The following is a 23522-nucleotide window of genomic DNA, read 5'->3' on the forward strand; positions in this document are numbered from 1 at the left end:
CGTTAAACAATGTCGGGAACTGCACTGCTACCTCGCATGAGAACAGCCATAGGGTTAACCACGGCTGTGAAATGGGGCTAGAAAAATCAGGATCGTGGGGGTCAAATCGGAATTTGGCGGACAGCGAGCTGGAAACGGCATTTTGAATGGAGAGACATGAAAAACGTGCAGTCTCCGAGGCGAAATTGAGTGATAAAACCCTTGTGATAAATTCTAAGGGAAATATCCATTCCAAGTTCCAGACCCTTCCCCCCATCGTTACACCCATTAGAGCGGCAACGGACGCAGGAGCAGTCTCGGTAGCTCTCACGGCGGCAATCGTCTCATGACTTTCACGGTCTGGATGCTAGATATCCGGGACGCGGCTATCCACATGTACAACAGGATTGTATGGGTGATGTGGAGTTCCCGTCATTTGACCTTGAAGATCTCATGCAGATTCAGTGTTCTCGTGCCATTGTTGAACATCAGACGCACTTTTATCGAGATCGGAACGTTTTGCCCCGAAAATCGCTATCCAAAACGATAATTTTACCGGCGTCTTTCCATTCACGTGATTAGGGACTCAATAAACGCCATTTTGGCCAATATGTTCAAAGCTTGCTTACCATCACTAGATTTAATACAAAACCAACGCATAAGTGCGGCTGTTTGAGTTTCCCTGCTGACGTGTCCGCCGCATCGTGTCTTACCGAGCAACACTGGCCGGCTTGGGTCCCGCTCCCGCATTACCGGGGCTGTGCCCGCATTTCTTGAGCCGTGGCTACAAACCATCAGTTTGTACCCTAAGTCACACTTCTAGGTTGTGTTCACTGCTAGAACGCGTTGAATGTGCTGCTGAAGATGTTGACCAAGTTTGAGACAAAGTCTGCGAGGGTTAAGGGCCTGTCGTTTCATCCAAAGCGACCATGGGTCCTAGCGAGGTAAATATCGCTGTATTCACGTTCTGCACCTTAACATAACACATAAGCTTCTAGAATTGTGTGGCTGTTATTTACAGGCTTGATTTGTGAGGTTGTCATTTGCATCGCCTGATTGCAAGAACAGATGAATGTTGCAAGCTGTTCAGAAGCCCCTCATGTATATTGAACTATTGTTGTGTATTACTTGAGCTGAAAAGGGTGACACAAATTGTCTTCCCTCCTTACTCAACAGATTTCATCCTGTTGCTGTATCATCTGAGGAAGTGTACTTTTGTGGGTTGATGTTGGTAAATAGAAAAGCCAGTAATATGCAGTTGCAAAACAATGAAAGCTAGTGATTAATGTTTACAGGAATGAAACAAAAGGATGAAATAATAAGACATGTATGCATAAGTGCAACTAGGATGCAAATCCTGTGATGCTGCAACTAATAAAATTGCCACCAAAATATACATCATCAAGAAGCCATCCAGTCAGTTGTACAAAATTGCATGTCTCCTGTACATTGGTAGTTGTTATAGATGTATATGGTTAAGGCTGTCATTTTTTGTACATTTGTATGTCAAGTCATGGTATTTTACTTAATGCTATTCAATAGTAATTAGTATGCATAGGTAATCATGCTATGATTTATTTATCTATTAATTATCCATTTCATATGTATGAGGGTTAGCTGTACATCAGGTGGTTGTATAATTAAACTAAACAAAGTTTGGTACCATGCCATTCATGGCCTTGTTAATGATCTCAAAAAATTGTTAGCATTTTGATTTGGTTTGGCAAGAATGCATCCATGTTGACATTGGCTTTTCTTATTGCTGTAGGTAGTTTTGTCATTTGCCAACCATATTGAAAACCTATGAGAACTTACCTGGAAGACATCATTGCTACATTTACACCTGCTGTCAAAGCTGCCATTCTCTACTGGGCCGTGCCTTTTCATGAATATTTATCTTGTTTTTCTATGGTTATTCCACATGGAAGAATCCATCAAAGAATATGTAGATTTGAAGTGTGGTCCACCAATGTAGTTTGTATGTAGGTCCACTTACTCAAGTTTTTTAGGATATCTCAAATAATTTGGTCAGCCATAACATAGTTTTGTATTGCTGAATTTGAAGCACTTGTAACTGGATGGCGCTTTTGATTCTGTCGCCATTTCAGGCCATCACAATATTGCCTTACTCTGAATGGTCTGCAGCAGTGTCCAAATTAAGGTTTTCCCAAGGGAAGAGTAAGAATGTATTTTTCTAATATGAACTTTCAGGGTGATGAAGGTTGCACATGGACAGAAATGTGCATGGCATATCAGCATTCAAGTTGTGTTATGGCCAATTAAAGGAAGTCAAGGATCAATATGTCTGGCAGCAGCACTTTTCATACATGTCCAGGTGGCTGATTGGATATCCTTCATTCAGGTGGATAGAGAGATAAGAGAGAGAGAGAGATTAGAGAGAGATTAGAGAATGGATAGGTCTGTATCTGAACTTGCTTTTATCAAAATTTGAGGTTCTGTGTCATGACCTTGGCTCAAATCAGGTCAAAAATGTTAAACTCAAGGTTTGTATTGCAAGTGCTCTCAGACCTCCTCATGCAACCCCTGTGAAGCTAGATGCATGATTCAAGCAAAAGGTCAACAAAGTCAGTGACCTTTTGTTATCTTTGATATCAAGGTGACCAATTACCTAGATGATTGCTCCAATTTTGTCATTTCAATAAGTATCAAGGATCACACTAGGTGGTGTGTTGTAAGAATAGAATGCTGACGAGGGTCATAAGAGGTCAGTGACCTTCTCAGACCCTAGAAAAGTCCATAGAACATGTGTGTTACAGTCCCTGACATTGATAAACTAGAAGTGAGCATCAGAAACTACCCCATAAAACCAAACTCTTGTGTACAAAAGAAGGTTAGTTTTGACCTCAGTCAGACCTTCATACCTGGCCCTAGGTCAATGGAATTAGTTGTAATTCTAAATTTGATTGGATTATTGCCTAAGAAGCCATCTCAGTCCAGGTATGGCTTCATCTGACACATTCTTTTAACATGACATTGATGTGATTCCCCAGAAATGTCTTTACTAAAAGCTATGGCCTGAGCTTGACCTGCCATAGGTCAGCAACCTTACAAGATACATGTAATTTTGTACTTTAAAAGATCTGCTATTCAATGCTCTACAGCTGTGCAAAGTTTGACTCAGCTACGCTGACATGGTCTAAACTGATGAACTCTTGCGCTAGATGATGGTCTTTTTTTATCCCTGCTAAGCTGGCCCCATAAATACATTTTTGGTGTTTCTGAGCTGTCCTTTCACCTCCAATTTGGGAATTGGATGAATGGTGGTAAAACCTTTGGAACATCTTGGACAGCTGTGTTATTGCTTTTTGGACAGACAGCTGGACCATCCTCATGCTTTGGATTGGGCCTTGGAAAAAAACTTCTGGAAAAATGCCACCCCTGGTTACAACATGCGAGCCAATGACATGGCAGTTCATATGCTGTTGTTAAGAAATATGCAAGTTATTGGTATTGTCTGCCTCATTGTGACCAGGACCATGTTTTGCACAGATAGTTAGCCTGTTACTGACCCAACTAGTATAGTTTGCTTGAAAGGTGGCAGTTGTCATAAGCTGACTACCAGAAAAGTTTCATGTCTGAAGGGCATCTGGCCCATACAAGCTATCCCATTAGCTCATGTTTGTGTATGGTTGTAATGGTGTAGCACCTGTTTTCAACTGTTTTGTCATGACTGTGTTTTGATTTTGCTCTGGTGTTATGAGTGGCAGTCCTCAGCAGATAAACTGCCTGATGTTTATATGATAGGTTTAAGCATGGTTTGTGTTGTTGCAGCTTGCACAGTGGCGTGGTTCAGCTATGGGACTACCGGATGTGCACGCTGCTGGAGAAGTTCGACGAGCACGACGGCCCGGTGCGTGGCATCGCGTTCCACATGCAGCAGCCGCTGTTCGTGTCCGGTGGCGACGACTACAAGATCAAGGCTAGTGATGACATATTGGCATGGCTGCTATGCCGTCCAGCCTCGAGGATTCGATGGCGTGCAGTTGCTGTTTGGGGTATTCTGGTCACAGTTGGCGGCATGCACCACATGAATCCTTCAACTGCTCGGCAGTGGAATTTTGAGGGTTCCAACTTTCAAGGTGTTCTACTGAACAAGTTTCATGGCTTATTGGCATTGCTCGTATAAATCGCGGCTTACAAGTGCCTTCAGGCCATTTGGAATAGGCGTTTTGATTTCATAAAGACTTGTTTGAGGATGGTGGTTTGGTGTAAAAGGGTGCGTTGGCATGAAGACCACTTTGCTTGCACATAAAACGTGGTCCTCGGTGACCTACTTGATCATGAGGTTTTGGTGGCGCCGCGTGTTGCAGGTGTGGAACTACAAACAGAAGCGGTGCGTGTTCACGCTGCTTGGTCACCTGGACTACATCCGCACCACCGAGTTCCACCACGAGTACCCCTGGATCATCTCGGCCTCCGACGACCAGGTGGGTCCGGGGAGCCTCACTCCCGGCGCGGAGCACCAGGTGGATCCGTCGCCGCCTTACTCTCGGCGCGGAGCACCAGGTGGATCCGTCGCCGCCTTACCGCGCGAAGCACGCGGCGAGTCCGGCTCCGCCTCAGGCACCGCGCGGGGCACGCAGTGAGTCCGGTGCTGCCCCACTCCCCGCGCTGGGCACGCGATGAGTTCCGTGCCGCCTCACGCATCGCGCGGAGCATGCGGTGAGTCCGGCGCCGCCTCACTTCCCGCGCAGAGCACGAAGGCAGCGCTGGTATATGATAACGGCGCTGAACACCACAGCGTATATATGGCTTCAGGACATAAGGTTGTAAATATTTGTGTAGTTTATTGTTCGAGAAGAGGGGGGGGGGGGGGGTCACGAAACACTGCTGGACGCTTCTGGCCGACCCGGCGGCTCCGGTCAGTGTTCGGCAGTCCGAACCAAACCGATGGATGAAAGAGCGAATAAACACCCCCATATCTGAAATCTGTATGTGTCTGTATCCATGTAATAATTATATTTGACACTTTCACTCTGACTGTATGCTTCCAACGTGATCGGAACTTAAGTAGGGTGGCAAAAACTTGACGGGACGCTGGTGGTCAGCTTTGATAGCCATTGCTATGTAGAGCCTCGTTCGACAATTGTAATGCAAGAAACTCGTACATTTTTACGTTCTGCGGATTTTTGATGGTTTCATGTCAGATGCAAGTAACTCGTACATTTTTTACGTTCTGCCGGTCTTTGATGGTATCATGCCAGCCTTTTCATTCCTTTGTTTTCGCTTCTTGGCCGGCTAGCTTCGTTTTTTATATAAAGTTAACACTGATGCTGTTTGAAACATTCCATTCATGTTTCATTGCCATTGGTTGAAGGAAGTATCGCACACTTATATGGGGTTTCGAACTGAGACAGCCATCTTGAAGACCTTTCGCTGCGGCCACAAGCCTGACCTTCGTTAGACCTGAGCCCCTCTAGTTTCTGAGCTTTACACCCGCGAAAATGGGAAAAGATATATCGGGGAGATCATTTCAAGGTCGACTTGGCATTCATAATGTTGTAATAACGTCGTTCGAATCCCGCCATTCCATAAACCATGCGACAACTAATACCAAGAATAATTGATTTTTTGGGACGTTAATATCTTGCGTTCATCAGGACGATTTCCAGATATAACGGCCGTCGATTTGCCCTCAATCATTGTTTTGCAAGGTACGATGACGTAACCAAGCCATGACGCGTTGAGGAGCATATTTACTAGCAGATAATTGTGCTGTCTAGACCAGTCTTTTTCACGGAAAAAGCACACCAGCAATTATAAGTGAGCTTGTTTCACGATATCTGACGCGTGCTTCAATATCTTCAAATGTGAAATATCCCCTTTAGCACGATTCATAATGGAAAATGTTCATATTTGCTGCCGTTGTGCCATACTATGTAATGCGTTCGGAATTCGTTGTGCTAATTGATTGGAATGCCCAGCTGTGTCTTCCTTGGTCGACCGTCGGTGGACCCGTCTGACCGCCGGCGGACCCGTCTGACCTCTGGCTGACGCTCCGCTGACCCCGGCAGACCATCCGCATCTGGAACTGGCAGCGCCGCAGCTGCATCTGCATTCTGACGGGGCACAACCACTACGTGATGTGCGCTCGCTTCCACCCGTCCGAGGACCTGGTGGTGTCCGCCTCGCTCGACCAGACCGTGCGCGTCTGGGACATCAGCGGTGCGTGCGACGGGCCGGGTCACGCCCGGAGGAGGGCAGCTCGAGGCCGTGTCACGCGACGTGCCTGACCGTCAGTGGCTCGGGTGGGGGAGGGGGGGGGGGGGGGGCGGCGCCGGGGGCGATTCGTTCGTCTGGTTTGGTGTGATGACGTCCGAGGTCGGTTGCGCGAGCGCCCCGTTAGCTCTTGACTCTTGTTTTGGCAGTACCTCGTTTGTATTTTTGTGCTGGAGCTCTCACAATTTTGTTGTTGTTGTATAACTAACTGCTGTTTTATTGCGTCTCCATAGGCATTTACCTATCAATGCGCGCGTCAACCAGCACCGAAAGCGAGATGAATGAAGGCTGTAACGGCGTCCAGTATCATTTTTGTCCTCCATGCCAGCTTGTCCTAATATTGCTTGTTTAACTTGCATAATAATATAGCAGCTTGTCTGAAAAGTCCTCGTGACCTTGGCCTTGCTGTGCCCAATGTCCGGCGCCGCTGCCGCGCTGTAACGCCCCGCCGACGGTCGCCAGGTCTGCGCCAGAAGCACGTGGCGCCCGGCCCGTCCGGCATGGACGATCACGCCAAGGCGGGGCACTCGCCCGACCTGTTCGGCCAGGCTGACGCCGTGGTCAAGCACGTGCTGGAGGGCCACGACCGCGGCGTCAACTGGGCCACGTTCCACCCGACGCTGCCGCTGATCGTGTCCGGCGCCGACGACCGTCAGATCAAGTTCTGGCGCATGAACGACACCAAGGCGTGGGAGGTGGACACGTGCCGCGGACACTACAACAACGTCTCGTGCGTGCTCTTCCACCCGCGCCAGGAGCTGATCCTCTCCAACTCTGAGGACAAGTCCATTCGCGTCTGGGACATGAGCAAGCGCACCTGCCTGCACACGTTCCGGCGCGAGCACGACCGCTTCTGGGTGATGGGTGCGCATCCTTCGCTCAACGTGTTCGCCGCTGGCCACGACTCGGGCATGATCATCTTCAAGGTCAGTGACGTCCGTCGGCTGTTGGGGGAGGGGGGGGGGGGAAGAAAATGACGACAGTATGCATTTAATCTGAAGTAGCACTTGACGTACACCCAGTGACACGCCAAAAGAGGAAGCGTGCTCTAGCGATTGCACGTAACCGGAAGGTGAGTGGCTGGGGCAGTGTACACTCGCCGAGCTGCTGCCGCCGTCGCCGCTGTCCCGGCCGCCGGTGGCTGCCTGCCGGCCCGGCTGAGTCGCTCAGTCGCTCGTCCATGTCCGGCAGCTGGAGCGAGAGCGGCCGGCGCATGCCATCAGCGGCAACATGCTCTTCTACGTCAAGGACAAGTTCCTGCGCCGGCTCGACTTCACCACCAACAAGGACGTGGCCGTGATGCAAATCCGGCTTCTGGGCCGCACCAAGCCATACAGGTGGGCGGCCGCCGGCACTGCCGGTCCGGCCCAGCTCGGCTCTTGACTCCGGCGCCAGTGGGGACCTGTGGTGGCACAAGCCAGGCTGGCAGGGTGGTAAAAGATCGTGTGTGTGCTCACCACTCATCACACACGACTCATCACTTTGTCTTTTAACTGTGAGGTCGTTGCGCTCGCATTGCGAAATACTAAACGCGCCATGCCAGTGCGTATGGTGTAACCAAGGATGTGCAAATGTACCGCTGTTGGGCTTTAACCTGATTTGATGTACTTACCGGCGCTCAGGGGTCGGGGGGGGGGGGGGGGGGGGGCGGGAGGGGAGGATGTGCTGGCGCGTGCGTGCCGTGGCGTGCTCGGCTGGCTCTGACCGGCCGCTGCCGCCCAACAGCCTCTCTTACAACCCGGCGGAGAACGCGGTGCTCATCTGCTCGCGCCCCTCCAACACGGAGAACTCCACGTACGACCTGTACCAGGTGCCCAAGCAGACGGACCCGCAGAACCCGGAGACGCCCGAGGGCAAGCGGGCCGCCGGCCTCAGCGCCATCTGGGTGGCCCGCAACCGGTTCGCCGTGCTGGACCGCAGCCACCAGGTCAGGGGAGCGGGACGCGCGGGCCGCGGTCGGGTGGTGACGAGGGCCGGGGTCGGCCGAGGGCCCGACGGCAGCTGGGACGCCTTGGCGAGACAGGAGAACGTCGGGACAGTCGGATGGCGTCTCTCCGGCGATGTGATGGCATGGATCGGCGTTGGCAGGTCCTCTGGGGCTGTGCGGTTGTGGAGATGCATCCGATATCTAGTTGGTTAAATAGCCGCGATATGCTTCAAGGAACCTCCGGTGATCCTCCGAGCGCGAGAATTGTCGACGGCTATGGCATGGGCTGCGCCGTACGTGTGTCGTTGTAACGCCGCGCTGGCCGGGTTGTCTCAGATCACCATAAAGAACCTGAAGAACGAGGTGCAGAAGAAGGTGCAGGCGCCGGCCTGCGATGAGATCTTCTACGCGGGCACGGGCATGCTGCTGCTACGCGACACGGACGCCGTCACCATGTTCGACGTCCAGCAGAAGCGGTGAGTGGGCCGCACGCGCGCCGCCGGCCGACAGGCGTCGAGACCCAGCTGGCTCGGGACTGGACTGCGCGCTCAGCACTGTCGGCCTCAATACAGCTCAGAGACGCCGTGCCGGTAGGCGGCTGGTGAGGCTTATCGGCTGTATTTGGCCGCACGGGAGGGCAAGATTTGTCTACCGTATCAAGGTTCAGCTTTTGTGGTGGTGTACGTTGTCACAGTCGGTGCACTGCAGCTTATGACGTGTTTTGGCGTCCCATGGCCTAAAGGTATCCCCGCGCGAGCTCTCTTCGGCACGTGTGTCTTGTTCGTTCTGACCGCTGCCACAAGCCAATTATTCGGGTATTTTCGCTGCGATGTATGCGACTGAGAATGTGATAGTGGATCTGCGTCCGTGCGTCGTTCGAATGAAAACAGAACGGCTGTCGGCGGTCACCTTTCGCGTGCCGGTGGAGGTGTCGCCCGGCCGACTGGGCGCAGATCTGTGTCGTGCCGCGCCGTGACCCGCTCCGCTCCGTCTCCCCCGCTCAGGTCCACGGCTAGCGTGAAGATCAACAAGTGCCGCTACGTGGTCTGGTCGCCGGACATGTCGCATGTGGCCCTGCTGGCCAAGCACGCCGTGCTGGTCTGCAACCGCAAGCTGGAGACGCTCTGCTCGCTGCAGGAAAGCACGCGCGTCAAGTCGGGCACGTGGGATGACAGCGGCGTCTTTATCTACACCACCTCCAACCACATCAAGTACACGCTCACCAACGGGTAAGCGGCGCAACAGGCGAAACTGCCGTGCGTGAAGATGTGACAGGATCGTTGGTAAAGGCGTGCCAGGACCAGGCTCCGTGGTTTGTGTCGAGTAACGTGCTGGTCGGTCTTACTGGCATTGGGTGTTGCGGTCGATTGAAACTGTCGTCCGTGCCGTAGTTGTGTGCGTGTCCGACAGCAGACAACATGCTGACGACAAGAAACCCTCACGGAAGCTGCACTTTGCCTTTGCCTCGTGCGCCCCGTGCCGACGCATCATTGCCGTAATAATTCACTGTTGCCTTCATCCACAGCGACAACGGCATTATCCGCACGCTGCACGTGCCCATCTACCTGACCAAGATCAAGGGCAGCCAGGTGCACTGTCTGGACCGCGAGGTGCGCGCGCGCATCATGAACGTCGACGTCACCGAGTTCCGCTTCAAGCTGGCGCTGGTCAACCGCAAGTATGACGAGGTGAGCTGCTTATAACGCGCGGCATGGCCTGGTGCACCAGGCGACGGACGGAGTATACTAAAGGCCGACATTCATTGTTGTATAAAGCCTGGATCCTGATCATGTCCGCGAGGCATGCGGTGAGCTGATGACACGGTGTGGATGAGTGGACGGTTGTAGTATGATGCGGCAGTCGTGTTCGGGATTCAGAGCCCCGGCGAACGTTGGCAGGTTCTGCACATGGTCCGCAACGCCAAGCTGGTCGGCCAGTCCATCATCGCCTACCTGCAGAAGAAGGGCTATCCGGAGGTCGCCCTGCACTTCGTGAAAGGTGCCAAACGCGGGCACAGCCACCTTTGTTGCATACACACTGAATAACGTGGGTCTTGCCGGGTCCATGCTTGCATCACAGTTTGGGTGCTAACGGTAGTTGTTCTGTCGAACGCCGCCCTGGTCGCCCCAGAGGCGCTGCCGACTGCCGTGTGTATCTGTCGTGTATGGGTGTGCGGCATCGCGACTGCCGTGTGTGATCCTTGCTAGCCCGGCGTGCGATGTCGAGTTGCGCACTGCGTACAGTACCTCTCGTGTCAAGCGTGCCGCGTGAGGCGCCTTCGCACGCGTGTGCGCGCCCCGCGCGTCTCGTGGAGTGCGCCGCATGCGTTGGGTGACGTGTCGCGTGGCAGCGCTGGCGTGTCGTCCGTGGCGCGGCGCGCGCCGGCCCGCGGCGGACCGGTCGGCTCACGTGCCGTCTCGGCTGGTGCCGCAGACGAGAAGACCCGGTTCGGTCTGGCGCTGGAGTGCGGCAACGTGGACGTGGCCCTGGAGGCGGCGCGGGCCCTCGACGACAAGGACTGCTGGGACAAGCTGGGCGAGGCGGCGCTGATGCAGGGCAATCACCAGGTACGGCGCGACCGGCTCACCGCCGCCCGGTGACGTGACTGTGAAGGGTGGAGGTTCTCATTGTCCCTCGTCTTCGTCCTCGCAGAGAACCGTTCCGCCGAGACGTGAAGCACCATGACCGCACTTCGCATCAATGGCTATCGAACGTAAAGCACAACTTGCGATCATGCATCATGCGACTGAATGATCTGACAGGGCTTTCCTCAGGGGCGTCCCAGCCCGTCACCACCACCACCTGCGTCATCGAGTGACCGCGCCGTCTCTGTCCTTCCCAGGTGGTGGAGATGTGCTACCAGCGCACCAAGAACTTCGACCGGCTCAGCTTCCTGTACCTCATCACCGGCAACCTGGAGAAGCTGCGCAAGATGATGAAGATCGCCGAGATCCGCAAGGACACGTCCGGCCAGTACCAGAGCGCCCTGTACCTGGGCGACGTGCCGGAGCGTGTGCGCATCCTGCGCGCGTGCGGCCAGACGCAGCTGGCCTACCTGACGGCCGCCACGCACGGCCTGGAGACGGAGACGGCCGAGCTGGCGGCGGCCCTGGGTGAGGACGCCGAGCTGCCGCAGCCGGAGCCGCAGGCGCAGCTGCTGCAGCCGCCGGCGCCGCTTCACCAGAGCGACGACAACTGGCCGCTGCTGACCGTCTCGAAGGTACGGCTCGGTGGATCCGGCCGCCGGTGGTTCGTGCTCCCTGCAGCCCGCCGGCCGCCGATCTGTCGGCGCAGCGACGGGACTAGCACTCGGGGGCCCCGTGGTCTTTCGCTCCATGCTTGCATTGCGAGCGCCTGTGACGCGTTGCCAACGTTCTGTAATCCGTCCTTATTGTCGCGCTGTGTCGTCCACAGCCGCTAGGTCGACCCCTGGCGACAGGCTTGGCATGTGGCGCCTCTCGCGCTACGGCGGCTAGACCCTGCTAACCGCGGCCGCCCTCGCCTCCCCGGCAGACATTCTTCGAGGGCGCCATCACGAAGCCGGGCCGCGCGCCGACGGCCGTGGCGTCGGCGATGGTGGCGGACGCGCCGGACGAGGGCGCCGCCGACGGCTGGGGCGCGGACGCCGACCTCGGCCTCGACGAGGAGGGCGACGGCGAGCCGGGCCTGGACGGCGCCGCCGGCGACGAGGGCGGCGGCTGGGACGTGGATGACGACCTCGAGCTGCCGGCCGACCTGGAGGTGCCGGCCGCCGCCGGCGGCGGCGCCGACGACGACGGCTACTTTGTGCCGCCCACCAAGGGCACGCCGCAAACGCAGGTGGGCGGGCGGACTAGACCGGCTGGCGACGGGGCTGGCGGTTGGAGGACTCGCGATGATTTGGAGGCATAAAGAGATTGACAACTTTATCAACTGCTGCTTGTGCGAGATGAACCGGCTTCAGTACTGCTCATGTGGGTGAGCAGTTGACTTGCACACTGTTACTGGACGCTGACCGACCTGACCCCGCTCTGCTGACCCCGCTAACCCCCGCCGGCGACGCCGTCAGGTGTGGACGCGCAACTCGCAGCTGCCGGTGGATCACGTGCTGGCCGGCTCGTTCGAGTCGGCCTTCCGGCTGCTGCACGACCAGCTGGGCGTGGTGGCGTTCGCGCCCTACCGCCAGCTGTTCCTGCAGGCGTTCAGCCAGGCGCGCACCTGCTTCCCGGCGGCGGCCAGCTCACCGCCCCTCTTCGGCCACCCGCACCGCAACTGGAAGGAGGCCGGCATGAAGGCCGGCATGCCGGCCGTCGGCATTCGACTGACCGACCTCGTCAACCGACTTCAGGTGAGGTGTCCGGGTGTTAGGTGAAGTCATCCGGCTCGAGGTGAGATGGCCGGTCTTCAGGTGAGGAGGCGAGCGATGTGGAGACACGGCGGGACACCGAGCGATTGTGGCGACTATCCGCGTGCATGGCCGACCTCCAGATGCGGCGTGGCTAGTGCAGCAGTAATCGGTGCGACACTGAATAACGTGCGTCACCGGGTTACGGAAATTTGCCGTGTGCTTCACCCAGTACGTGGGAAGGTGGGTGGACTTATTTTTGGTATTGTGATCTGTCCGCGCCTCTCGGCAGCATTGGTGAAATCCGGATTATCCGAGTCCGCGTTCTCAGGATTCCATACGAGATTCACAGCTACAGTCGGGGGCTTCGAATCGGCGGTGGTGCGCCGTCTGGGCTGGAAGTGAGCGACGCGGACCTCTGATGTCACCGTCTGCCGCCAGACGTGCTACCAACTGACGACGGCCGGCAAGTTCGCCGAGGCGGTGGAGCGGTTCCGCGCCATCCTGCTGTCTGTGCCGCTGCTGGCCGTCACCACAAAGCAGGAGATCGCCGAGGCCACTCAGCTGATGGAGATCTGCCGCGAATATGTGCTCGGTGAGCGCCGGCCGCCCGGCCGCGGCGAGGGGGGGGGGGGGGGGCGGCGTGTTGGGGCAGGGACGGCGAACAGGCGTCAGGAGGAGGGCGCTGATGCCGCCGAACCGACGGGCCGGGATGGACGGCGTTAAACACGTCGGTGCAAAGGGACCACAAAGTTCAGCGCTGTCGACTGACGACGGCCTCTCCGGGACAGATCAGTGCTGTTTAAATGGGCTGGTTGGTGCGGTGTCCCTGGTGCAGCACTTCTGGGAACATCTCTGGGGCATGGCGACTTCCACTTAAGCACTTTGTCGCTATGGTTTTGTCCATCGATCTTATGCGTTGAGTGCCTGTCTTTACCGCGGTTGAGGCGGTTCCCGCGCGCGTGCCGAGCGCAACCAACCTCGATCGGACCGTGGGACGCACTGACCGTTGGCCGACAGGGCTGTCGATGGAGATCCAGCGCAAGGAGATGCCCAAGGCGACGCTGGAGGAGCAGAAGCGGCTCTGCGAGATGGCCGCCTACTTCACCCACTGCAACATCCAGCCGGTGCACCAGGTAGGCCGGGCCTTCGGGCACAGGCGGCGACGGGCAGAGCCGAGCGACGCCGCCGCCGCTGACGGCCGGGCGGGGCTTGCGTGAAACCCGGCGTCCCGCCGCGCCTAACAGGGCCGCCGGCGGTGACCGCCTTCAGCGACTGCCGTCAGCTGACGCGCGGCCTGGGGGTCTGGCGCGTGATACTGCGCTCAGATCGGCGTGTTGGGGTCAGGCGCATGCTACTTCATTCAGGTCGCAAAGGAAGACAGATGTTGCCGTCAGTCAATGTCACGAAACTGTGTGGCGTGGTGCCGGTGGGGAATTGTCTCAGCAGACGTGCGCCATGTTGGCGAGCAGGTTTCAACAGCGACGTCCGATGTCCGGGCGAACCTCGACCGAATCTCCAGTGGCGTTAGACGTTGGAGTGCCATTGCTTGAAGTGACCTGTGGCCGGCCGGCGCTGCTGGACGGTGTTGGTAGGGGTGACGCCCTGATGTCGCCTGACGCCGCGGCTCACCTCGACGCCTCTGCCCGGTCAGGTGCTGACGCTGCGCACGGCCCTCAACCTGTTCTTCAAGCTGAAGAACTACCGCACGGCGGCCAGCTTCGCGCGGCGCCTGCTGGAGCTGGGGCCGCGGCCCGAGGTGGCCCAGCAGACGCGCAAAGTGCTCCAGGTCAGGCGGCGGCGCCTCCCCCTGGGCAGCCACGAGACGGGCTGACTCGTTCCATGATCTGGTGGTTTGGTTGTGCAATTGGCTGCTAATCACGCTCGTTGTTAGCCATGAAAATGGCGAAGGTAGTTTGAGGGTGTGGGGGCCGCCTTGTTCGTCTTAGACTCAGATGTCGGCCAGGAAGGGACGCCCCGTTTCCCCCACCATGACGAGCACCCCGTGAGAGAGGTCGGTCAAACCGTGCATGTCGCGTCCCTGCGTGCGCCCTGTCCATTGGCGCTCTACGGACCGCACGTGGTCTTTGTCCTGATGCGTGCGCCGCCGCCGCCGCCGTCGCCAGGTGTGCGACAAGACGCCGACGGACGAGCACCAGCTGCTGTACGACGAGCACAACCCGTTCGCGTTGTGCGCCGCCACCTACCGGCCCATCTACCGGGGCAAACCGGACGCCAAGTGCCCGCTGTGCTCGGCCGCGTACACGCCCGACTACAAGGGCTCGCTCTGCAAGGTGGGTCGCGCCGCCGCCGGCCCGGCGCCGCTGCGCGTCGGCTTCGGACGCCGGCGTGTTCAGTGATGGTCGCTCTTTCCAGCGGGCATACCTTGGAGGGGACAGTGGAATGGTGTCGGCCAGGGCTTGTGGAAGTAAATGAGTCACGTTGGCTGCCATACCGCTAATTCAAATGTGGGATGATCTCTTGTTACAGAGTAATATTGTTGCCCGTTAGCTTGTGTCGAGCTTCGTTTCAGTAGTGGTGTGCGTTCTTTTGTTTGCGACACGCATGCCATGTATTATCCGACCAGTGGTGGGTTCGGCCATCTGCACACATCTCCGGCGCTCCTTGTGTTCGCTGCCCGCGTGTATTGATCCCGTGTTGACTTTTGTCCCTCGATGTATCATGTCCCTCATCGCCCTATGCTTCGTGACGCCCCGCGTCTCTTAGCGCCTCGTGCACCCCTTGCCCTGTAACACCCCAGGTCCCTCGGCACCCCATACCTCGTAACCTGCCGCTCGCCGGGACCCCCGTGCCTCGTGAGGCTCCGTGTGCCTCGCCACCCGTGTGCAGCGGCGCCGCATGACCGTCCGGCCGTCGGCAGGTGTGCGCCGTGGCGGAGGTGGGCCGCGAGAGCATTGGCCTGCGCATCTGCCCGCTGCAGTTCCGATAGGGGACCGGCCGCCACCGCCGACACACCCCGCATTCCGAGTCGGGAGGAGACCACGCCGCGCCGCGCCGTGCCGCGCCGTGCCGTGCCGTGCCGTGCCGTGCCCTGCCACTGCAAGTGCACTTCCCAGCAGCACCCATCCGACCCTAGCGCGTGCCGGGCGAGCTGCCGACGGCCAGGGCTGGTGGGCCCGGCGCCAGACGGGTGTCACAAGACGAGCGCGGCCGCCGGACAGCGTCGGCCCGCCGGTGGCAGATGTAGCCGTCGGCGATGACTGCCGCTGGAGACATTCGCAGCCACTGGCCGACCGGAGGCATGCCCATCGGTTCTGTTCGCTTCCGGTGTTCTTGTTGCTGATTTGTTGGGCGGAATTTAACGAACGTGTGATGCGGAATTATTGGGAGCCGCCGGGGGTAGCTCGACGTGCGCCCACGGTGGATGGCGGTCCTCTACAAGGGAGGACGTGTGCTTGTTGGGTGGCCGCGTGCTCCCGACTGGACAGGGTGTCGCCCGCGATACAGCGGCCTGCCGACGGCCGGCTCGCGGCTGAAATCACGACAGTGCGCATGCAGTGCCGTTAGATGTTGTGTGATCGCCGGGCCCGCATCGCCTGCCTATATTATAAACGTGTTGGGTTGAGGATATGGAATATAAATACATTCTTTTCTATCCTAGCTGGTGCGGTTTTCTGCTGGGCTTGCCGGAAGGAATGGGTCGCGAGGCATCTGTCTGCTACGCGACGGACGCGAACGATTTCCGACATGACACTAGATACGGACTGTTAAGTACATTACTTCGCCGCCATCCGTGCAACCAGCCCAAAACGTCGGAAAAGCGGACAATTTGCACCAAAAATCACAGGCGTAGTAGGAATGATTTCGTTTGCTGCTCCGAAACCAGCAATGCCGGATCACCATTTTGGTTTTCAAAAGCCGAATACACCGCTTTGTGCATTGCCAACGAAGGCCTCCATACGGATCTCATCGAAACATTCACCAACGGGAAGAGGGCCTAAGAAGCATCAGCCGCACTGTAACTTCCCTTTTCGTCCGTCGGGTGACCCAAAAAGCCGCGAAACATGAGGGAACACCGAAGTCGAGTTCAGATTCCGAAACCATTGCCCCAGAGATGACTTTGAAACAATCCGTATGACCGAGCAGTTGCGACTATACCAGTTGTTTTGTAATGATTACGAGTTTGAAAACCAACATACACTTGGGGCATTTCTTCCAATCGTTAATTCCTAGAAAGTCGTACTCGGGGGGGGGGGGACGTGATTTATGGCCAGCAGTGTGGCCAGCAATGTGATTTAGCCCTGAAAACCTTCGCAAGCTGATGCACACGATTTCAATAACTGCCATGCACCGATTGACAATCTTTTGATTTTACCAGCGGCCCTAGTAACCCCAGACCTCAACCATTTTAGGCGATCTCGACCAGTAAAACCAGTCTAACCACTTTTGGAGTATTAAATCCAGGTCCGAACGTAGCTAACTCTCCATCTATCCCATCGAACCCCCCCCCCCCCCCCCCAACAGTCGATCACACATCGTTATTTCACCAGCTGTTATAAACTGGCGATTTCAAGGTGCCATCTCGCCCTTTTAAAAGATGTTTATCGAGTGTAAGCCAATCCTGATCTCAGGAATTGATGAACTGATTTTCCCTCATTTCTTGCCAATGAGCACAGCATCGGCAATTTTATCAAGCGTTCTGACATTGAGGACTTCATGTTAAGTCGTCATTTTCCCATCCCAAAACCCAGTCCGTCTCCGAATCCACAGCAATTCAAAACCGCCTTAAGAAGGCCGAAATTGTGACCCCTGGCCGCCACTCTCAGGACAGTCAATGAAATCGCAGACGTTCTGCCCATTAGCAAGGGTTTTGTGGGACTGGTTAGGCGGCTACCAAGCTTTGACTCGGTCGGTCCCGACGTCGTTGATTTTCGATGATAAACTACATGTTTTATCATGTATCAACTTCTCGTTCAGTTCGGCACAGCGGCTCTAGGAGAAGGCCTTTCTTCGAGTCTGGAACACGCCATTGCAGTGCTCGCGCCATACGCAGATAATGCTGGAACCGCTGCGCAGTCGGTGCTCAAACCGGAGATCACGTTCTCAAAGACGATGGACTGAACCGAAGCACTCGCTGCAAAGCCGGCATCGGAATATCCACGAGGCACCAGGCACTCCATCACAATTCCCGTATATTGGCGTGCATTCTCTCACGGGCCACTGCATGTACGCATATATCCACTAGCGCCGCTCTCACGCCTTCGCCGCCAGCCCCTTGAGCTCGGCCAGACACTGCTTGATGGCGTCCTGTTCCTGCTGCGGCGTGATCGACTTCTTCACCTGATCCACCACCCAGCCCACCAGGTGCTTCTGCTGGAAGCCTTGCGCCACGTTCTGCGTGTCCACCTGGTAGTCGAGCCGCCGCTTCACCTGGAGCGAGGCGAGGGGGCGCTGAGGGAGACGCTAAGGGGAGGGGGGGGGGGCGCTGAGGAAGGCCCCGGGAAGGACCCGTGGCCACGCAGCCAAAGACACCTGGCCGCCCAACGCGCTCGCCCCGACCACTAGCCCACGGCGACCTGCGCTTGATACGTCGAAACCAGGCAGGCGCGGCGAACACCCGATCACATCCGTGTACCCCCGCTGACGACAGCGGCGCGGCCAGCCCGGCTCGGCGCGGCGGGCGGTGCGGCGAGCGCGCCCCGCCCGACTCACCTCGTTGTAGACGGTCATCTGGCGCTCCCGGAAGGCAGCCTCCAGCTGCAGCGCCACGTTCTCCTTCTTGGCCTCGAAGAGCACCATCTGGCCCTCAGCGTGCCACTGCTGCTTCTTCTCCTCCTCAATGGCGGCCACCAGACCGTCCGTCTGGTTGGCGCGGTACTCGCGCCACCCGTCCTCGTATTCCTGGCGGCCGCGGCGGCGCAGTTACCACGTGCGCCCGTCTACACCGGCGATAACTGGGCGGACCCATATTCGGTTCATGTTCACCTATAAAATGGCAAGTCCAGTTGCTTCTAGCTTTTTAAAAATCCCGAAGCCTAACCAGTTCAAAATGTTAACTAACACACCTGAGCGATTGGGTAAAAAACCTAAATGAAACAAGCGGCTTACAAAGTGACAGCCGCTTTCGGGCACAGCGGGCGAGTCGTAGCATGTGCATAGCCTGTATTGCATACAACGGAAATAATGCTGATGTCCTTAATATCACGACATATGAGTATGCACACATAACCAAAATTGTTTTAGGGCAACTTCTCATTATAACTGACGTGAATACCGAAATGGACGAACCAGTTGGACCCGCAATCTTGCAATCTTACACAATGCCATTTTTTAGATGTGCGCTCATTTTATGCAGCCAGACCATGGTCGGTGTTCAACTCACGTCAATCCTCTTGTCCAGGTACTCGGACAGTCCGGGCCCCACTTTCTTGACCAGCAGGGCACCGAACAGGAAGAGTGTGATGGCCGTGTAAAACTCGTGCTCCATCACATAGATCTCTTTGCTGAAGAGGAAAGTTAGGAAACCCGTGCCGAACATGTAAGGACCTGCAGGAAAGGACATGAGTGTAAATACAGCATGGTACTGGAGACCTGAACACCGAGTGAAGCTAGGGACTGTCGTTTCGGCCAGTAAATTGAGAAGGGGGGGGGGGGCTAAGCAGTGAAAATAACGAGACCTTTACCTTTTCGGGGGGGGGGGGCTAAGCAGTGAAAATAACGAAACCTTTACCTCTTTCGGGGGGGGGGAGTTCAAATATCATGAGCCACCCAACTCCCCCCCCCCACCCCCAACTGAAAAGGAAACTACACCTCTACAAAAGCCTACACCGACAGTGAGTTCTCGATTCAGTCCCGTGCGCCCGTGCCGGCATCCCTAACAGCAGCGTGGCTCGGGAGTGCACCGGGCCGCGTCCCTACCAGTGACGCCGGTCTTCTTGTAGAAGGCCTGGAACCACTCCTCTGGGATGAAGCCGAGCCGCACCCGGTCGGGCAGCTCGGGCCGCACGCGGCGCGGGAAGTTGACCAGGTCGCGCTCGGGGCCCTCCTTGATGGCGCCCGCCTCGGCCGGCTTGGCGGCCGGCGCCGACGTGGACGCGGCACGCAGCGCGGCCAGCGCCGGCCGGCCCACCGCTGCCAAACAGAACGGCTGCTATTAGCAGGGCACACGCCACTCAGGTATGGGGGGCCGAATCAGCTGGGGGGACTGGGTGGCTGCTATATGGTCCAGATGGGCTCAATCGACAGTTTTGGGCTCCTCCATGCTCAGTATCACACTAGGCAGCATTGGACTCATTCATACTCAGTGTCACACTTAAGGCAGTTTTAGCCCCATCCATACTCAGTGTTCAACTCAAATTTAGAGGCTGGTTACAGTTTGCTGGATGGGCCAGGTTGGGAGGGATGACCTGGGGGAAGGGAGGGCCAGGGAGGAATAGGCAGGCAGCCAGGACAAAACAGAGCAATTTGATAGGCTTTGAAGATGAAACATACTCAAGATAAGGTGATTCATGTCATTTTGGAGTGATTTGCCCATACAGGAATGTGGTTTAAATGATTTTCTGACAAAAGTGAAGGGGTGTCATTCTGCCTCATGTCTGCCCTCAGAAAAGATCACAAATAGACTCCCATCATGCACAAATATCGCTACTGGCGGCAATTTCCAGGTTTCTAATTTCATGTGCAAGAAGGCAACAGCAGACTCCACTGGTAATACAGGGAATAGGTGCATATAAAAACACCATGTTGGCAGACACAGGATTTCAAACAATCTATGAATACATATTCAAAGCTTGGGCTCCAAGCCTTGGGTAATGTCCAAGCAGGTGCCAGGACAGCTTTATGCATTTTCTTACACAGGAATCTTAATGCACAATGACCAAGCAAATCTCATTTGCCTAGTATTATCACAGCTCTGCACATTTTTGGATCAAATATACATAATAACTGATAAACATTAGCAAATGGTTGGGTCTCAACCATTACAGCTCGCAGCAGCTCATTACAGCTTTTTAGTATTAAACATGGCACACTGAAACAAAATAGCACTCTGTACTATGAAAAAATGTGCATATACATTGGTCTGCAATTTATGAAAGGCCCTGTGTATACAACCTCCAAAATGGAAGGTAATTACACATCAGGCTTAAACACTCTCCAAAATGGAGGGTGGCTACACATCAAGCTACGCCCTCCAAAACAGGAGGGTGGGCACAATATGCACAGCCAGACAAAAATGGTACACAAAAAATGCCAATAAACACTGCCACAGACAGCCACCTACTTATGCCCCACCATGATCACACTACTCATGCTCCACTAGCCAACTGGCTTTGAAAACAGCTAACATTCATGCCCTCCACCTTCCCACTCCCGGTCAACACATGAGGCACCGCACATCCCCCCTGAACAATAGATAGGCAGCACTCTTAAGCCGATTTACTGAGCCAGCGCAAGTACAATGCCTAACTGACCCGTGTACACCGGCCAAAAGGGATCGGAGTCGGTCACTCCGCTGACTCTGGAAGATAATGCAAGGTATTTATGGATTTTGAGGCACTTTAACCAATATCGTTGTGAAATATGAAAATTTATGTTGCAATTAATTGATGTTTTTGTCCTAATAAGCCCTTCTCCTTAATTTGCTGGGCAAAAGTTATGGGTTCATATTACTCTGGTGTCCTGGCATTTTTGTCAGCAGTCAGATGGCTGTTTCCAAACAGTTTTTTGGCTACTTATAGAAATGTGTTTTGACTTAAGAGTATTTTTGCAAATGCTTAAATCATCAGCTTTAACTTCACACCATTAAGTGACAAGTTTAATTTGGCTTAAATCCACAGCTGCCGTAACATTTTTGTACTCCGGATACCAGGAAGTGGTCCAAAAAATCCAACCACATGGCCATTCTGGATCAGTACAAATAAGTCCTTCCTCATAATCAGTGATGCCCATCTCTATACAGGCTTCCCTCCAAATATTTACAAGATCTGTTCAAGACATGAGCGAAGAGCAGAATATTCATGCTCTTGACAAACCAGTCACAAGGAGACAAATCATTAAAACCAATTGGAGAGTTTGGCTATATTCAACCTCCAACATGAGCTGGGAGGCAGGCACAAGCCTCTGAACAGTTCAGGTGATTCTGGCACTGAATTGGCAGTGATTCTCTTATTTGCATTGCCATGACACAGCGGTGGCATGTGGGTAGACGGCCGTCTGCAGTAGGTGATTGGGCGTGTGGTTTTCTATGAATGCTCATTGCCTCCTTGGCAATTAATGTGGTTTGTTGTCAGTGATAGGCTAAGTCTTGTTCAAGTTTGAGTTGGTCTGCATAGGGCATAGGAAGTAAGAGCTTAGCTCATCTACAGACCTGTGTAATTCTGGTACTCGTTTCTCACTTCTCTGCACTGTTCAAAGGCGATTCCATTCAACATTCACACTTTATTTTTCACCTTTCCATACATGGTTTATCATATACCTAAGTGGTAACACACACTGCTTGCTATTGGGCATCTTAGTTGGGTGGGTGCAAGATTTGTGCTCTTGCAGATATCAATATATGGCTCCTGATGGAAGCAGCAAGTCTCAAACTGTTGCATGTTCTGGTTTTATTTTGTCCTGACACAAAGAGGAAAAATGAGTTTTTCCAAAAGCTGTTCTTGTTGCATTATGATGGATTACAAAATATTTCATTTTACCTAGCCACAATTCTGGAGTACAAAATCCCCTGGCATACATCATACCAGTAAATGTCAAGTTTTCGAACACTGGGTTGGGATCGGCCAAATGTTGCAACAGGAATGATTGACACTGTATTTAAAAAGTGGTGCATGTGCTGGTCTCATGATCTAAGCTGCCAAATCATGTACTCGATATCAAACACGCAAGTTTAAATCCATGTACTGGATGCAAAATGATGCTGGATATACTATTTATGGAATATGACTGGTCTAGACATTACTGACAACAAAACATCAAAATGCAATAATTAAGATAAAATTGCATGATTCAATAAAGCCTAAAAATATTTTCTAGAAGAGATGCAATTTTTTACACCACTTGGGAGCCACCTAGCAAACCACAACTTCCCCACATCACATATTGTTGAATGTTTAGTATAGTTCTATGATCATGCTACCTACTTTGGCCAGATCAGGTGAAAAGTTCATTTCGCCATTGGGTAAGCAAAATGAAAAGAATTGGTGCACTTTCTACATCAAAAATAAAAAATAGAAGCTCATGCGATCACCATTAAATGAGGATCTTGAGAATCATCTTGATATTTGGCCACAGAAACCTAACACTCAAAACACTGAGAACCTTGGCATGAAAGTGGGATTATTTCCTGTGTTCTTGCCATTTTTCAGGAAATTACAACCTCCAAACCAACAAAAGTGCCGTAATATCCTCAAAGCACCTTTATCTCAAGCTGTAGCATCAGTGACGGACGGATCGGTTTTGCCGCAATTTGGGGTATCTCTGAAGGTACGAACAAACACCACGAACTTCTATTCTTACATTGGAAGGAATAATCACAAACATAAGCTCTTACCTATTCTAGGCGCAAGCCGAGACAGCATGTCTGTATATATCCTAAGCAACGCGGCTGCCGACAGGCACCCGCTCCCTGACCCAGAGAAAAAGTAGGGGTGGACAAGACGCGTGATTTTCACAATGTAACCGGTATCTATAAACATCACTAGGTAGTGGTGCCCGCCGAAGGAAAACCCCCATAATGTCCGAAGTTTGGGAAAGTCCAGTGTACGTTATGTTTTAAGTACAGAATATCAAACAAACGTTATGTCTAAAGGCCAATGTACACAAAGAACACAATATCTAAAATGAGAAAAAAGGTTCAAAAGCTCCAGAGTGGGGTGTCTACAATGTTCGGGTACACAATGTCGAAAGTACAACATATCCAATTCACGTAATGCCAAAAATGTGTGATGTCAAACGTACAGGTTGTCAGAAACAAGTTGTAGAGCGGGCGCTAGAGAGTAAGTTATTGCCCTCATTGGCAGGCAGCGTTGCTCTTTCTAGCGTCGGCCATATGCACACAGTCGACATTATCATGAATGACTCATTACATATGTA

The 23522-nt window shown here is 54.2% G+C and overlaps 2 protein-coding genes across 2 annotated transcripts; one reads left to right on the forward strand and one right to left on the reverse strand.

Annotated features, from left to right (window-relative positions):
- The first annotated feature begins 661 nt into the window (after nt 1-661).
- Nucleotides 662-16095, forward strand: LOC119091530 (coatomer subunit alpha). The gene is made up of 20 exons (XM_037214339.1): nt 662-923; nt 3772-3919; nt 4311-4427; nt 6015-6165; nt 6682-7145; nt 7411-7556; nt 7945-8146; nt 8483-8622; nt 9151-9375; nt 9672-9834; nt 10045-10144; nt 10580-10713; nt 10989-11366; nt 11660-11965; nt 12195-12473; nt 12912-13065; nt 13491-13606; nt 14125-14259; nt 14597-14764; nt 15352-16095. Exons 1-20 carry the CDS (start codon nt 844-846, stop codon nt 15418-15420), a joined length of 3675 nt encoding a protein of 1224 aa, XP_037070234.1. The 5' UTR covers nt 662-843; the 3' UTR covers nt 15421-16095.
- A 1511-nt stretch (nt 16096-17606) lies between these two features.
- Nucleotides 17607-23023, reverse strand: LOC119091726 (ATP synthase subunit b, mitochondrial). The gene is made up of 5 exons (XM_037214569.1): nt 22981-23023; nt 19350-19562; nt 18814-18977; nt 18144-18332; nt 17607-17861 (listed from the first exon to the last, which is right to left on the reverse strand). Exons 1-5 carry the CDS (start codon nt 23006-23008, stop codon nt 17685-17687), a joined length of 771 nt encoding a protein of 256 aa, XP_037070464.1. The 5' UTR covers nt 23009-23023; the 3' UTR covers nt 17607-17684.
- Nucleotides 23024-23522: the final 499 nt, after the last annotated feature.

Source organism: Pollicipes pollicipes, unplaced genomic scaffold, assembly GCF_011947565.3.
Source record: "Pollicipes pollicipes isolate AB1234 unplaced genomic scaffold, Ppol_2.1 Scaffold_3447;HRSCAF=4054_pilon_pilon_pilon, whole genome shotgun sequence".
NCBI lineage: Eukaryota > Metazoa > Arthropoda > Thecostraca > Pollicipedomorpha > Pollicipedidae > Pollicipes > Pollicipes pollicipes.